General features: G+C 34.0%; 1 protein-coding gene across 5 annotated transcripts in view; it reads left to right on the top strand.

Annotated features, from left to right (window-relative positions):
- The window catches only part of GABRG2 (gamma-aminobutyric acid type A receptor subunit gamma2), a 90,076-nt gene that overhangs the window by 36,818 nt on the left and 39,411 nt on the right, over positions 1–13,847 (top strand). For all 5 annotated transcript variants that reach the window (XM_062189675.1, XM_062189672.1, XM_062189674.1 and 2 more), the window contains exon 6: positions 783–920. In XM_062189675.1, coding sequence (XP_062045659.1) covers positions 783–920 — 138 coding nt within the window. The remainder of the gene's footprint in view (positions 1–782; positions 921–13,847) is intronic.

The following is a 13,847-nucleotide window of genomic DNA, read 5'->3' as shown; positions in this document are numbered from 1 at the left end:
AAAATAATTCTTTAAACATAATTTTAAATATCTAGAAATACATACATTGGTCATCGATTTCATGAGATAAATACTTATGTACTATTGTTATTCCTATAAAGAAACAAATTAAGAGAGAAAAATTAAGAAAAGTTCCAGGGATGTTATGACTAGGAAACCCCTTCATTATCTTATCTCTCTGTGTAATATCCTTTTCGTGAAGACTTTCTGTTCTCTTTGTGTCGAGGTCATTGCCATCTTCCCATTAGCATTTCTACTTACTGGCTTTGATTTTATATTTCTATGTATTTTAAAATGGAATCTCAACAAACTGCGAGATGGTAATATAGATACAAGTCATTGAGTTTTTTTCTCCATCACCTTCCATCCTGCTCTAGAGAAGAATTTGGGTCTCTTCTCTCTCATTTACTATATGACTTGCAAAATCTCATTCTAGTGATTATCCTTCACCATGAAACACCATTGTGCCTATCTTCTATTTATTATATACTGGTCAGTTTACACACATTATTCAGCTGATGTAAAGTATGAGTACTTTATATAGAATACATGAAACTATGTATAAGTATAGCATACTTTATATGCAATTTAAGTAATTTTCAAGGGTAATTTTGAGAATTCTACTTTCCACTAGGATGTAATATCATGGCATTTTTTTCACCTATTGCTATGTCCTTTAATCCTGGATCCTCATCTCATTTACAACTCTCTGTCAGTACTTACCTCATGTTTTGCTAATAGAATGTGGTTGCTACATATGTACATTATATATCTCACGGCAGATGGCTACCCACGTGAGGAAATTGTCTATCAGTGGAAGCGTAGTTCTGTTGAAGTGGGTGACACCAGATCATGGCGGCTTTATCAATTTTCATTTGTTGGACTGAGAAATACCACTGAAGTAGTGAAGACAACTTCTGGTAAGATTTATTCAAAATACATTTTTGGATGACGTAGGGTTAAAATGCTGGTGACTATGATTTGGAAGTCTTTTCAATACCTGTCTCCAAATGATATTCAGAAAATTAATGAGGTGTTTAAATTTCCTAGAGAAAATTATAATTGGTAGCCTGGTAAAATTGATAAATATAAATGTATTCTATCAAATTGGAGCAAATTGGATTAGTAAATCATTTGCTAATTTATTTAAGTAAAAAACTGAATGACAATTATTTTATAAACAAAATATTTATGAGGTATAAGTTCATTTTTCTATTAAGAAATATGTTTTATAATATATTGAAATAGCAGTATTTAAAAAAAAAGACAAGAACAATGAAACTTCCATAAATGCAGAGAGGTGACTGTAGTAAACATTGACTTATTCTACATTTAGCAATTTCATATTTCAATCAGTATCCATCAGTCGATAAGAGACTGTTTGGGATGTTGGACAGGCCTGGGACCAAATCCCAACTCATCAGTTATCAGCTATAGATAAGTGATTGTTATCAGGCAAATTTACTGAATCTCTGGAGAGATCGGCTTTTCAAGATATCTCTATGGACAAAAAAAATATTACAGAAATATTAAGGGAATGCAAATAGTAATATAAAGCATAATAATAGTAGTAAAAAGTAAAATATCTACAATGATACCTAGCACTTTTGGAAGCACTCAACCAATAACAGGTCTTAATAATTTTAATTTTCAGGAATGCATGAGGCATAATGTGGTCAGAATTTCAGATTTTTCAAAAGAAGCTAAAAATCTTTATTTAACTAGGATAATCATAATCTTCAATGGCATTAATGGATTAAAAATACTATGTGCAGAGGGTTAGGCAAATTTCCAGACTAAATCCATCCCATGGCTTGCCAGTTTGTATCCTCTGAAGTGACAAACACACTGTGTGGACTGAGTTCTCCTAATATGCCTTCTAAATCATATGAATTTAAATATGTCCAAATTTCATATATGAACATTGTGTTTTCAGCTTACCACCTATTAAAATTTCTCATTTAAATACATTTATATGATTTGAACTATTTTTGTTGATTCATTCACACATATCTGTTTCCTGTCTATAATTTATAGAATATATTTTTATCATGAAAAAATTAGAATAAGTCCTATGCCTTTGTACATAGACAGGCAAATAAAAGACCATCACAAAGACAGGCATTTAAGAGTCTATGTTGAAAAACAACACTTTCTAAATTATAGAGTTTACTGGCCCTAACATTGTTTTCAGCATTTTCAAGTATTAAGGTTCTACTGCTTTTCAAAAAGAATCTGAAAGGTCAGAGTAATTGATTATATTTTTAAAAGTGGCCTTCTGCATCCTATACCAGCACAATCTTTTATATAGTCCATAATAAAAAGTTAAGGATTATTGTAGAACTGAAGTGTTCCATCTGTGAAGGGAAGAAAATGTGTAAAAATAATCTCTAAATCTGTGTGCCTCTAGAATAAGAAATTGAGCATTAAATTCTATTGTATATTCATGTTTCTATAATTATTTCTGCACCCTAAAATAGAACCCATAAACTCATGAATAGCATGTTTTCAGTCTTTTTTGAGCTCAGGGTGGTATTAAATCAAATAATGGCAATAAAAGAGTTGGTTTTATATCACAGGGCCTAATATTTCCCCTTCTCAATAATTCATATTAAGAATGACATAGGGTATTTCCTTCCTATTAAGAGATACTGCTTGGGGAAAATTGTCTACTTAGTTTAAGCATGGTTAAGAAAAACACCAAAGTTCTACAAGGCTATTAATCTTTCCAAGAAAAGCTTGACAAAATTGTATTGAAAATATTTGACATTGTATAGCATAGTTTAACTGATCTGGTCAACTCCTTTCAATTGCTGACAGAGTGATATGGCTTTCTTTTCCACTCCTGTTGATTAGCATTTTGTGTGCAGTATCATTATAATGGCTTCTGTGAAAAGCTAGGATTGAATGAAAAATTGGCACTGATATTGAGAAGTAACCTCCTCTTCCAACAGTTGATTCTGTAGTGATGAAAGTGTTTTATATTTTGTTTGATTTTTGATGTCATTCTTATCTCTGATGCATAGCTTTTACCCATAACTAAGTCATGTTAATTTTCTTGGGAAATCATCAGCAGTGCAAATTACAGTCTTTTTGAACCAAAGCATTATTATAATGTGGATCTCTTACAGACTGAACATAAATGTATCTATTTTTTGAAGAAGCCTATGTTGTAACTGGGTGAGACCATTGCTTAAATTATAACATGGCTTAGTGAAGGTTTTCTAACTTTCATTTGTTCTACTTTTGTTTTATGCAAGTGCTTGGAAGTATTGCTGGTTCCTTGGGATTTTTTACTTTATATTATTTTAATTGCTTTTAGTAAAATGAATGGGATTTTTAAAAGAAAGTTCATACCAAGGCCATACTTGTAAGGCCAAAAGCATTTGATATATATTCAAGTTGATAAAAAAATGTAACAAAAACTACTATTTTTAAAATAACTACATACTTAAATGTTCCCCCAACCTCTGAATATGTTGAAAGAGAGAGTTATGGTAAAGTGTACCTAGTATCAAAGTAAAACATTCTTTTTGATGTAAACAGAAGGATACAAGGAACAGTTCAGAGGAAATAATTTTCTCATCAGTAATTTAATGCTATTTGACAGTCCTGGTTTCAACTGAGTCATCTCCTTTCCCACTGATTTTGTCATCTGTACTACACTTGAGAGAAATAGTTCCTTGATGGTAGATGGATAAGAATTGAAGAAAACGTTCAATGTATAGGCAATACATTAGAACAGATTCCAGATCCATGGTATCACTTCCAAATCATCATCTCTTTCTGATTGTTCTACATCTGGTAAAAAACACTACAGTTGTCCCAGCGAGGCAGGCGTGAACACTCAGCCATGTCTCTGCCTCCCACATCTAATGAATCATGAAGGCACTTATGCTTCTGAAATATCTTGTATAACTGTCCTCTTTTCGGTTTTTACTGCCACTGTCCCAGTTCACGATTTTGTCTGTTCTTATATAGACTATGTCTGTAGCTTATTTAGTTATGTCTCTGCTGTCAGTCTTTCTCTTCAACAGTCTATGCTTTAAACATTAATCATAAAGTACCAGTTTTGAGCATTAACTACATGCGCAACAGCGGATACTTTGTGTTAATGACCTACTTCAGTTCTCATGGACATAGCCATATTTATGATCATCATCACCAATGGTATCACTGAATATGAGGAAGCTGAGACATTACAGGGTTCATTTATTTACAGGGATCAAGGGCAAGCACTGGGACATAAATTCATCTCCGCACTCATGTTCTTCATTACACTATTTTACTCCCACTGTGTTCCAATGAGTCGCTAAGGTAGAACTTACACAATGTCTCAAGAATTCTCTAAGCTCAACTCAGCACAAGCTGTTGTTCCTAAAATATGAGAATCCTACTTCAGGAACTTTCCAGCACCGTTTCCTAAAATTTCACAGACTGTGACAGAACTAATCACCTAATATTTTCCTGAACTTTACTGCTCAATCTGATGCTCACATCAAATTTGCAGTCTCTTTTCTTTTTTAATGGTTTCTTAATTCATCCTTACCAACTCATTTTTATAATGTTAAGGCACTTTCTCCATGATGGCTTTACTGAACACAGACCAGAAAAAGTTAAAACAAGTGGGCAAGGAAATTCTTGAAGGAACCTACATTCTTGGGATCCAACTGAAATCATAAGTAGTCATAAAGAAATACATTATATCCCTCTTATGGTTAAAACTTCTATATTGTCTTTAGAAATGCATCTAAAATGCCAGGGTTTCATGAAACATATTCACAATTTTTCATCATTCTGATGTTCATTAACTATACTTTAATTCCTTTATTATTTTTAGCATACTTTTTGGGGCTTAGATACCATGTGCTGGTCATATTTTCTTGATTTCTATTTTAAGAAATATAAACATGTGAAAAAATCTATTTTACTAAATTTATCTTTTCTTCCACCAGTGGCTTGTTATATTTTCTTGGTTTCTATTATAAGAAATATATATATATATGAAAAAAATCTATGTTTCACTAAATTTATCTTCCTTTCCACCAGTGGCATATTCATAATAATTTTAGAAACACTAGCTCCATATATGAAGTCCATGCTTATTGCCAGATTTCTAAAATATCTGTAATCTGTTCTATGCCTTCTAGCATTGCACAACACTCTGTCACCTCTCCATTTCCCTTCTCAGAGAATTTCTGGATCAGTTGTACTTGTGCCAGCATCTCTGCTCATCTTCATTTCATTATTTAATAACAAGCTCAACTCCAGACTTTTATGCCTCCATCAATGTCTATGTGTGAGCAAAATAATTTTGCAAATAAAAAATGGTTCCCAGCTTCTAGACATACTTTAGTTTACAGCTCCTTGGTAAATGAGGGAGACACAAATGTAACTTTATTCATCATTGAAGTAGGTTATTTTAAAGTAAAGAGAAAAGAAAATAAAAAGATGCAGACTGGTGGTCGTTTTCTCACTGAAGAGGTTGAAAGGAAAAAAATAAGCCAAAAATGATAAAGGAAACCAACAACTGCAGCTCCAACCCTCAGTATTTCGTTACTATAGTCTCTGGGAATTGAGAGTTTATTTTAGTCGATACTAAAATTTCCAAACTATGTAAATCAACATGTCTTAAAATAAAGCAATGGATGTATGTACAGTAATAGATTTTTATTTTATTTTTAAGCTTCAATTTAGGAAAGTTAACTTTGGCTTCAGGAGAAGAAAATGTATGAATTATGTAAATAGAGCTAGTCCCTGAGCAGACCTGGGTAACTTTCCCTCACTGGGATGAAAGTTCCTTATCTCTAATGGGAGTGCATTTTGCATTTGATTAGGTGCTTTATCAGTGTCCATGTCCTTCACACCTACTCATGTCCTCGAAGATATTTTCTGCACAAATGTATGTATTCCTAGAATGCTTTTCTTTTTTGAAGTTTTCAAAGTGAGGCAAATGCAAAAGCACACACTTATATTTAGGTTTTTTGATTTAGGGAAAACAATACTCTATGTCTATCTGTTTTATTGCTAGTAATATGTTACTACAACTGTTTTTTAAACATGTTAACCAAAAATGACAACTTAGCTTCTTTTTATTCAATTTTCAACATTAATATATTATATTAAAATCACACTTCTGAATTTGACATTCTAAAGTTGTTCTGACACTACCTAGAGAATAAGGTTTTAAGGGTTGGAGGAATATTCAAGGAAACGTGCTTTGTTTCAAGGTGACATTTGTCATTTCTGCTTATATTCCACTGGCAAAATCTAGTTGTATGTTCCCATGGAGATAAAAAAGAGATTGAAAATGTAGCTCAGTTGTATGCTAGAAAGGGATAATGGGCTTTATGATGTTTTAGCATCAGTACATTATGCATTACACTATTTTATTTCTCACAACTAGTCTCTGAGAAAGGTAATATTTTCTATTTCATAAATGAGAAAACTGAAGTTTAGAGTTGTTGAGTTATTTGTACAAGGACATTCAGTGAAACAGTACTGTTTTTCTGGATGAAGAGTTTTACTTCATAGCCTTTCATAAATATATTATGTAAAGGGATGAATTAGTTAAAACAGAAAGCTAGTGTTAATAATAGCTAATTTTACAGAGGCATGCAATGATGACTTATAAGAAATAATAAGATAATCAGACATACATCAACAACATGTTAACCTGTAGGGATAGTGATTATATTTAGATATAACAATAATATCAAGTGAGAAACTTTTTAGCAGCATCTGGGCTCTCATTTCCAAGTTAAAACAATTGTATAGTGCTGAGTCAGCACCTGTCTCAAGAATGGAGGACAGAGGCTTACAGCCTTCAGTTTACTCAAGTCCCTACCACTTTTGGTTCCATTTTGGGACTAAATCTCTTTCTTCTTAATAGCACATTCCTTATTTTTGAAAACAATGTACATATACATCTCTATTCAAAATGGGAGGAAATTAAGGATAATTAATCTGCCAATGAAAGCACATAAATATATGCAGAAATGAATATTTCTATAGCTATATTATGAATTTCTATCATAAAACAATAGTAAAAAATGAAATGAAAATGATGACCCAACCAAGTTTGTCTGAAAGCAGATAGTAAATGAATTGTAACGAAGGGCTAGAACTTGCCCAATCTATGTCTCTCTTTTTAACATTCTATAACTGGATTTATTTATAATAAATATCTAGCATAAGCAATGCAATTCAATTTTAAGGTCATTCAGTTTATCTCTATTATCCACTTCCATAGAAGATGGATTTGGATAAAAATAAAGTTGTGAAGTTCCGTATGTGGACATCTGTCTCTATAGTCTTCTCTTTTTCTTTTTCTACTCACATCTAAGCAGCTGAAAGCTTTGTTGCTGATTTCCTGGACAATACTGATTAGTAGTCTTGCACTGCCAATTAACACTTTGTTCTTTTGTAGTTTTCTGAAAATCTACACAGTTATTGTTCTGTAATAAAGCCCTATTCTTCATTTTTTATGATGAAATGAGGCAGCTGGGTATAGGGCAAAAATTATGATTCCTATTTAAGGGTTACCATTTTGGTCTGTCACCATATGGTTGAATGACCCTAAGCAAGTAAATTCCTCTTTTGGCTCATAGTTTCTTCATTTCAAAAAATTTTTGAAAGTACTAGATGATTTTGAAGGTCTTTCTCATCTCCAAAACACCTCATGTGTTTCCTCATATTTGTAAACTTCTTCTGAGTATTTAAGGCTTTCTAAGTCTTCTTCTAAATTTTTCTCCTGTATTCTTATCTCAGTATCAGAAATTATCAGATTTATTTTATTTGTCATTTGTGGAGCTCTTAGTTAGCAACTGTGGGGGAAATAGACCCAAGACATTGATACAAGATGGTTGGCAAATTAGTTAAGGTCTGAAAACGTGTATACAGCATGGGAAATATAGACTTATTGTGGGACAGATGAGTGAAGGTAGATGCCAACTGGACTGATTGTAAATGAGAAATGAGAAGTAGATGGAGACAGGGAAATGATTGTGACATGCTTTGAGAAAGCAGAAGGAATTGACAGTTGGTATTCCTAGAGAATGCTTGCAATCAAGAGGACGTACAATGACCTTATTAACTTGAAAAAGTTAAATAGCTTAATTGTATATTTGTGACTGGATGTGAATGGTGCAGTGAATTAGCATTCTGTTAAAATATTAATGGTAGTATTACCTTTACAAAATAGTAATAATGATAATAATAAATAAGCATTTATAATCCATTACTGCCATCATATAACATTCACTTTTCAGAGGCATTCTATAATTCAATTCTCATTTTTCATGTTAAGATAATCATGTACAATCTACCTTATGAAAAGGTTTCTACAGAGAGTAATGATCTTATCCAAATACTGTAGTAAGTTATTAAAAAATCATGTTTTCTAACAGCCTAGGTTCAACTGGGTGATGACTCAACACTAGGGTTGTTTCTACATTTGTGTTTGCACACAGACTTGCCCTTAGCTCTATTTCTTTATCTAGTGTGTACTTTGATTTTCTGCTACTATTATGACATACCTCTATCTCTGTCCTCCATCATTTAATTGTCTAAACTGATTTTATACAAGTATGGTAGAATCAGTCTTTATTTGGCATTTTAAGTAGATTATGCTAAAGTAGCAAATAGCCTTAAATTTCAGTGTTATAAAGCTACCCCAAAAAACCTTGATACTTTCGATATTGCTCTCCTTTCTGTGTTTGTTCATTCATTGATATGGCAATCTCATAGGCAGCAGGTGAAATAACACAAGGCTAAAATTATTCTTAAAGCTTTTGCTTTGACAAGTATAAGTCATTTTGGCTCACAAACTATTAAGCAAAGCAAATCTCCTAGGAAAGCCTAGTGTCCATGAGATGAGATGCATCCTCCTTTTACCAGGGAAGGTCCCTTCAGGGATGGACATGGCAGAAAGGGGTAGTAAATACTTTAAACTACAAAAACGTAACACAATTATCATTATTATAATCCTTTCTACTGCACACGTTCTTCCTGGCTGGTCATGTAAGTACAGGCAGTCAGAAGGTTATAGAACTGTCAGTTTTTGTGATGTCTTCTCTGGAAGCAGCAGGACATGAAGCAGCAGTGCATGCATGACTGTCATCTAATCCTGCAGTACAGACTTCGACAAAGATCCTATCTTCTTGGATAGGGTGAAAGCAAGTCCTAATCTTGCAGGTGAAGAATTAAGCCCTGGCTGGTGATTTGCCAATTTCAGTTTCAGTGCAAGTTCAGAGCTCCAGGTCATATGTTAGGTTAAATTATTCTCAAAAACAAAAAGGAACAGTTTGCCTAGGTGGCACATAACAAACTACTTTGAGAATTTTCCAAAGACAGGTTCAATTGGGATGCTTCAGTTTCTTAGTTGTGTCTTGAAACCACCACCCAACCCACCATGTGTTAATTGATGAAAAGAAAAAGTTTAGAGGCCACTTGACAGAAATCTGATGGCATAAGCTTCCTTATTTCTTACAGCCTTACTTAGTGTGGAATTTCACCCAATTTGAATAGTATTTAGGGACTCAATACAGATTAGGAATTACAGGAATTAGTAGAGAAATCCATTCAAAACATATCAGATAAATAGATGGTTTATTTTTCTAACTGGCTCAGGCTTTTCACTGTTCTATAGAAAATGCACCTGACTTTTGAGGAAAAGTTCTAAGAAATTGAAAAAAAAGTTTTGCTTTTTAAATAATAGCTAATTTTTAGCACCAGTTTTAATTCTCTCAATGGGCTTAACAGAGCCATTCTATAGATGAAAATACTAAATATCAGAAAGGATAAGTAACTGGTTAAAGGTCACTCACAAGTGATTGGAAGAGGTGGGATTCAGGCTCAGTTCAGGCTGAACAGACTTCTTGTATGCATCTGTGCATTGCCACTAACTTCACTGGGAGTGGCCAAAGCTGTGGCTAACTCCTTTCTCCAAATCAGCTCAGTCCAGTGTGTTATTTAAGACCTCTTGTATTCCAAGTACCACTGCCAAGCCTCATAGAGATAAATTTCCTTTTAGCAGTCCACAGTCCAACGGAATGCTATTCAGCCAGAACTAATTGAATTTTGAACAATTTTTACAAGAATCTCTATATAATAAACTTATGAAGCATCCATTGTGCACAGAAATTTATATATATTTTTACTATACCAGATTACATCAATGAAAAAAATCCGTCAATTCTCACTTTTATTTTCCTAAATGAAGAAATCATTGTCCTAAAAATATCTTAATTCTAAAATACTAAGTATAAGTTTGGAATATAATTTGAAGGTAAAGTCACTTTCCTGTTTAAGAAGTGTTATAGTTCTTCATTGTGATGCTTCAAGGGCTTATTTCAGTCTCCTAACGCACTTCCACCTACCTCTCTTCCTTGTAGTTGATGTCTCTTCCTATGTCTGTGTCATCTAGTACATTCCAGATAGAGATTCGTGGGAGTGTGCTGTCTACAAGAATCAGCTGCCCTCCCAACACTCTGGCTAGAATTCACTTGGGGAGCCTTTGTTCCCATATCTGTGCAACCTTAATGATGAGACAGATGCTGCATGGTTTAAGCTTGTTTTTCCATGTTATATTCGATTTTTGGCTCATAAAGACCTGAGCTCTGAATCCAGACATAACTAATCTGTCTTTGAATCTAGATATGATAGTCATTTGCTACTGTATTCATCCTTTCCCTCAACCTTCAATTGATGGAGTCCTTTTTCAGGCCTAAGAGACACTGAATTCTCATTGAGATACATCATGCTAACACTGCAGGGTTTTTGTTTTTGTTTTTGTCAAACATGAAGTTATGCCTACTCAAAGTCTTTGTATGGTGACAATATTGGGGAGTTGTAGTCTCCAGCGTGGCAGTATAGATTTTACCTGAAGCATGCATTTTTAAGATGCATTTATTTATTTGAAAGACAGAGAGTTACAGAGAGACACAGAGAAAGAGAGGGAGAAATCTTTATCCACTGGTAGTCAAAATAGCCAGGGCTGAGCCAGGCCAATATCAGGAGCCAGGAGCTTCATCTGGGCCTTCCACATAGGTGCAGAGGCCAAGAACTTGGGACCATCTTCTGCTGCTTTCCCAGGTGCATTAGCAGAGAACTGGATCAGAAATGGACCAGTTGGAACTCGAACCAGTACCCATATGGGATGTCTGAATCAAAAGCAGCAGCTTTATTTGCTACACCACAGTGCTAGCCCTGAATAATTTTTCTAACCCAAAAAGCAGACTTGAGAGAATTTTGGATTAGGTGTCAGACAACCTGCTTTCTACTATCATCTCTGCAAACTGCATGAACTTGGACAAATTTCTAGCTTGTTTGAGCCAGTTCCCAGGCTTGGAAACAAGGATTGAAATATCTATTTATTCAACCATATAAGATCTTTGGAATACTTAAATGAGATTGAAGTATATGAAAATAACTTTGTAATTGAAAAGCACTATATAAATTTATGGGATCATTTGTACTCCATTCCATAAGAAGAAAATTAGCCACTTCAAGAATTTCCATCAAAACATGATAATGAGATCCAACATTGAGCTCATTAACCAAGATACTATTAATTTAGATACCATATTCATTATTTGGTTGGTATTTGATCAGCATATACTATATGAGTATATAAGACACACTGTACTAAGAGATAAAGTTAAATGAGGCGAGGGTATCACTTCCAATAAGCTTCAAGTCTAGATTATTCATTCAAAGCATTGTAAAATAGTAAGAAAATTCTTTACCCTCCTACTTAATTCACTTGCATACCCAACTACAGATAGCCTCTGCATGATCTCTGCTGAGAGTACTGAGTACTGTCCACAGCAGTTTGAACACTTGATGCTCATGCATTACCATAATACTTGTCTACATGATTATGGTGAGTTTATATTCAGAGTCAGTAATGTTTCTGCCCAAACCTGTTTGTGAATGCAGACTGTTTTTTATTTACAATATTTATTTATTTTATTTATTTGAAATTAAATAGAGTGGGAGGGAGTGAGGGGATAGGAGAGAGAGAAGAAGGGAGAATCATTGTATTCTTAGAATTTTATCAATGAACTATACTGAATCTGTTGAAAGCTAAAAAACTAAAAATAAATAAATAAATTATGGAGTTCAAAAGAAGGCAAATGCAGATTTTGAAGGATTAGTAATGCTGGATATATCTTCAAGATCAATAATCAATTACCTACAGACATTGCTGAATCACAGTTAAGCCATAGTACTCCTATTAATCATGGTCACTTTCATATTTGTGAAAACGTTATGAAATTTCTTATATTTGGGAATTTAATGTTATTCTCTGCCTAGCAATATCTCTAATTTTAATTCTGTTTTTAGCTATGTTCATTGTGATGCTGATAATATCTGTGCTCTAAGTGATAGTAAAATAAAATAAATTCATGTCTTTTGAAGCTTTCCTTAAAAATAAAAAGGAAGAAGCTGGTAGATGAAGATAAGGAAATATATAGAGAAAGAGTTCCTATATCCTAGTTAGTTCCTCAAATATATGCAACATCCAGGGCTGGGCCAGGCTGAAGCGAAGAACCTGGAACTCAATCCAGGTCTCTGACAAAGAGTCAGGGACCCAACTACTTGAATCATCACCTGCTGCCTCCCAGCATTTGTAGAAAACTGGAGTCAAGTGGAGCCAGGACTATTGATATCTATGAATTGTTTCGATGTAATTTATAGATCCTGTATGGATCTATAAATGTTACTCCCATAAGAACCAAATCAAACTATACCAAAACTTAACAAATTGGATACATAAAAATTCACTTAAAAATTTTAAAACTAGCAAAGTTTAACAAATTGAAATAAAAATATTTTGACTGGTTGTATTATTTTCTTCCTCTGAATGTATTTAAAGAGAGGTTAGATGACTTATATAATCCATATTTCACTTATACTTTTGAAGGACTTTATCATTAGAATAGAGATTTGTCAGAAACCGTCTGCCTCATGTTCTACATTATTTAATATTATTTTACCTTCATGATCATCCAATAAATATATCATTGTATAAATGAGAAAACTGAAGCCAAGAATATTTTTCAGTACACTTATATTTAAAAGTACTATGTCCAAAGGATATTTAAATAAAAAGGGAATGTCTTACATAACTTAAATTTCCAAAGTTGGTTTGGCTTTAGGTAGGACTGCATCCCAAGGATCAAATTGTAATGGTCTGCATTTGGTCTTGGTCTCTCAATGTGACAGCTCTATTTTCCTCTCTTATAAATCCTTTCTCAGGAAGGACCATTCCTTGAAGTGACAAAATGGCTTCCAGTAGCTATAGGTCCATGTTCCTATTCTCTTGGCAACCCCACAAGTAGGGAGCATGACTCTTTTCTGTTAGCTTTAATGAAAATCCAGGATTTGAGTCTCATGCATCATTTCCCAGCTCAGGACATATGCCTGTGCTGAAAATTATAATGGTCACATGCGTACTCTTAGAGCTAAGGGTATGACCACTCAAACCACATGGACTAAGAATTGGGAAGGCAGTTCTACAAAGAAAATCAGGGAAATGTTAGTATAGTAAAAATAAGCACAGCTATTTAATCAAGTCACATGTCTACATACTACTCAATGTTCTTCTCTAACACTATATGGGAAATTTTTTTTTTTATTTTTTTATTTTTGACAGGCAGAGTGGACAGTGAGAGAGAGACAGAGAGAAAGGTCTTCCTTTGCCGTTGGTTCACCCTCCAATGGCCGCCGCGGTAGGCGCGCTGCGGCTGGCGCACCGCGCTGTTCCGATGGCAGGAGCCAGGTGCTTCTCCTGGTCTCCCATGGGGTGCAGGGCCCAAGGACTTGGGCCATCCTCCACTGCA

Source organism: Lepus europaeus, chromosome 4, assembly GCF_033115175.1.
Source record: "Lepus europaeus isolate LE1 chromosome 4, mLepTim1.pri, whole genome shotgun sequence".
Classification (NCBI taxonomy): Eukaryota; Metazoa; Chordata; class Mammalia; order Lagomorpha; family Leporidae; genus Lepus; species Lepus europaeus.
This window is presented reverse-complemented; position numbering and strand designations above follow the sequence as displayed.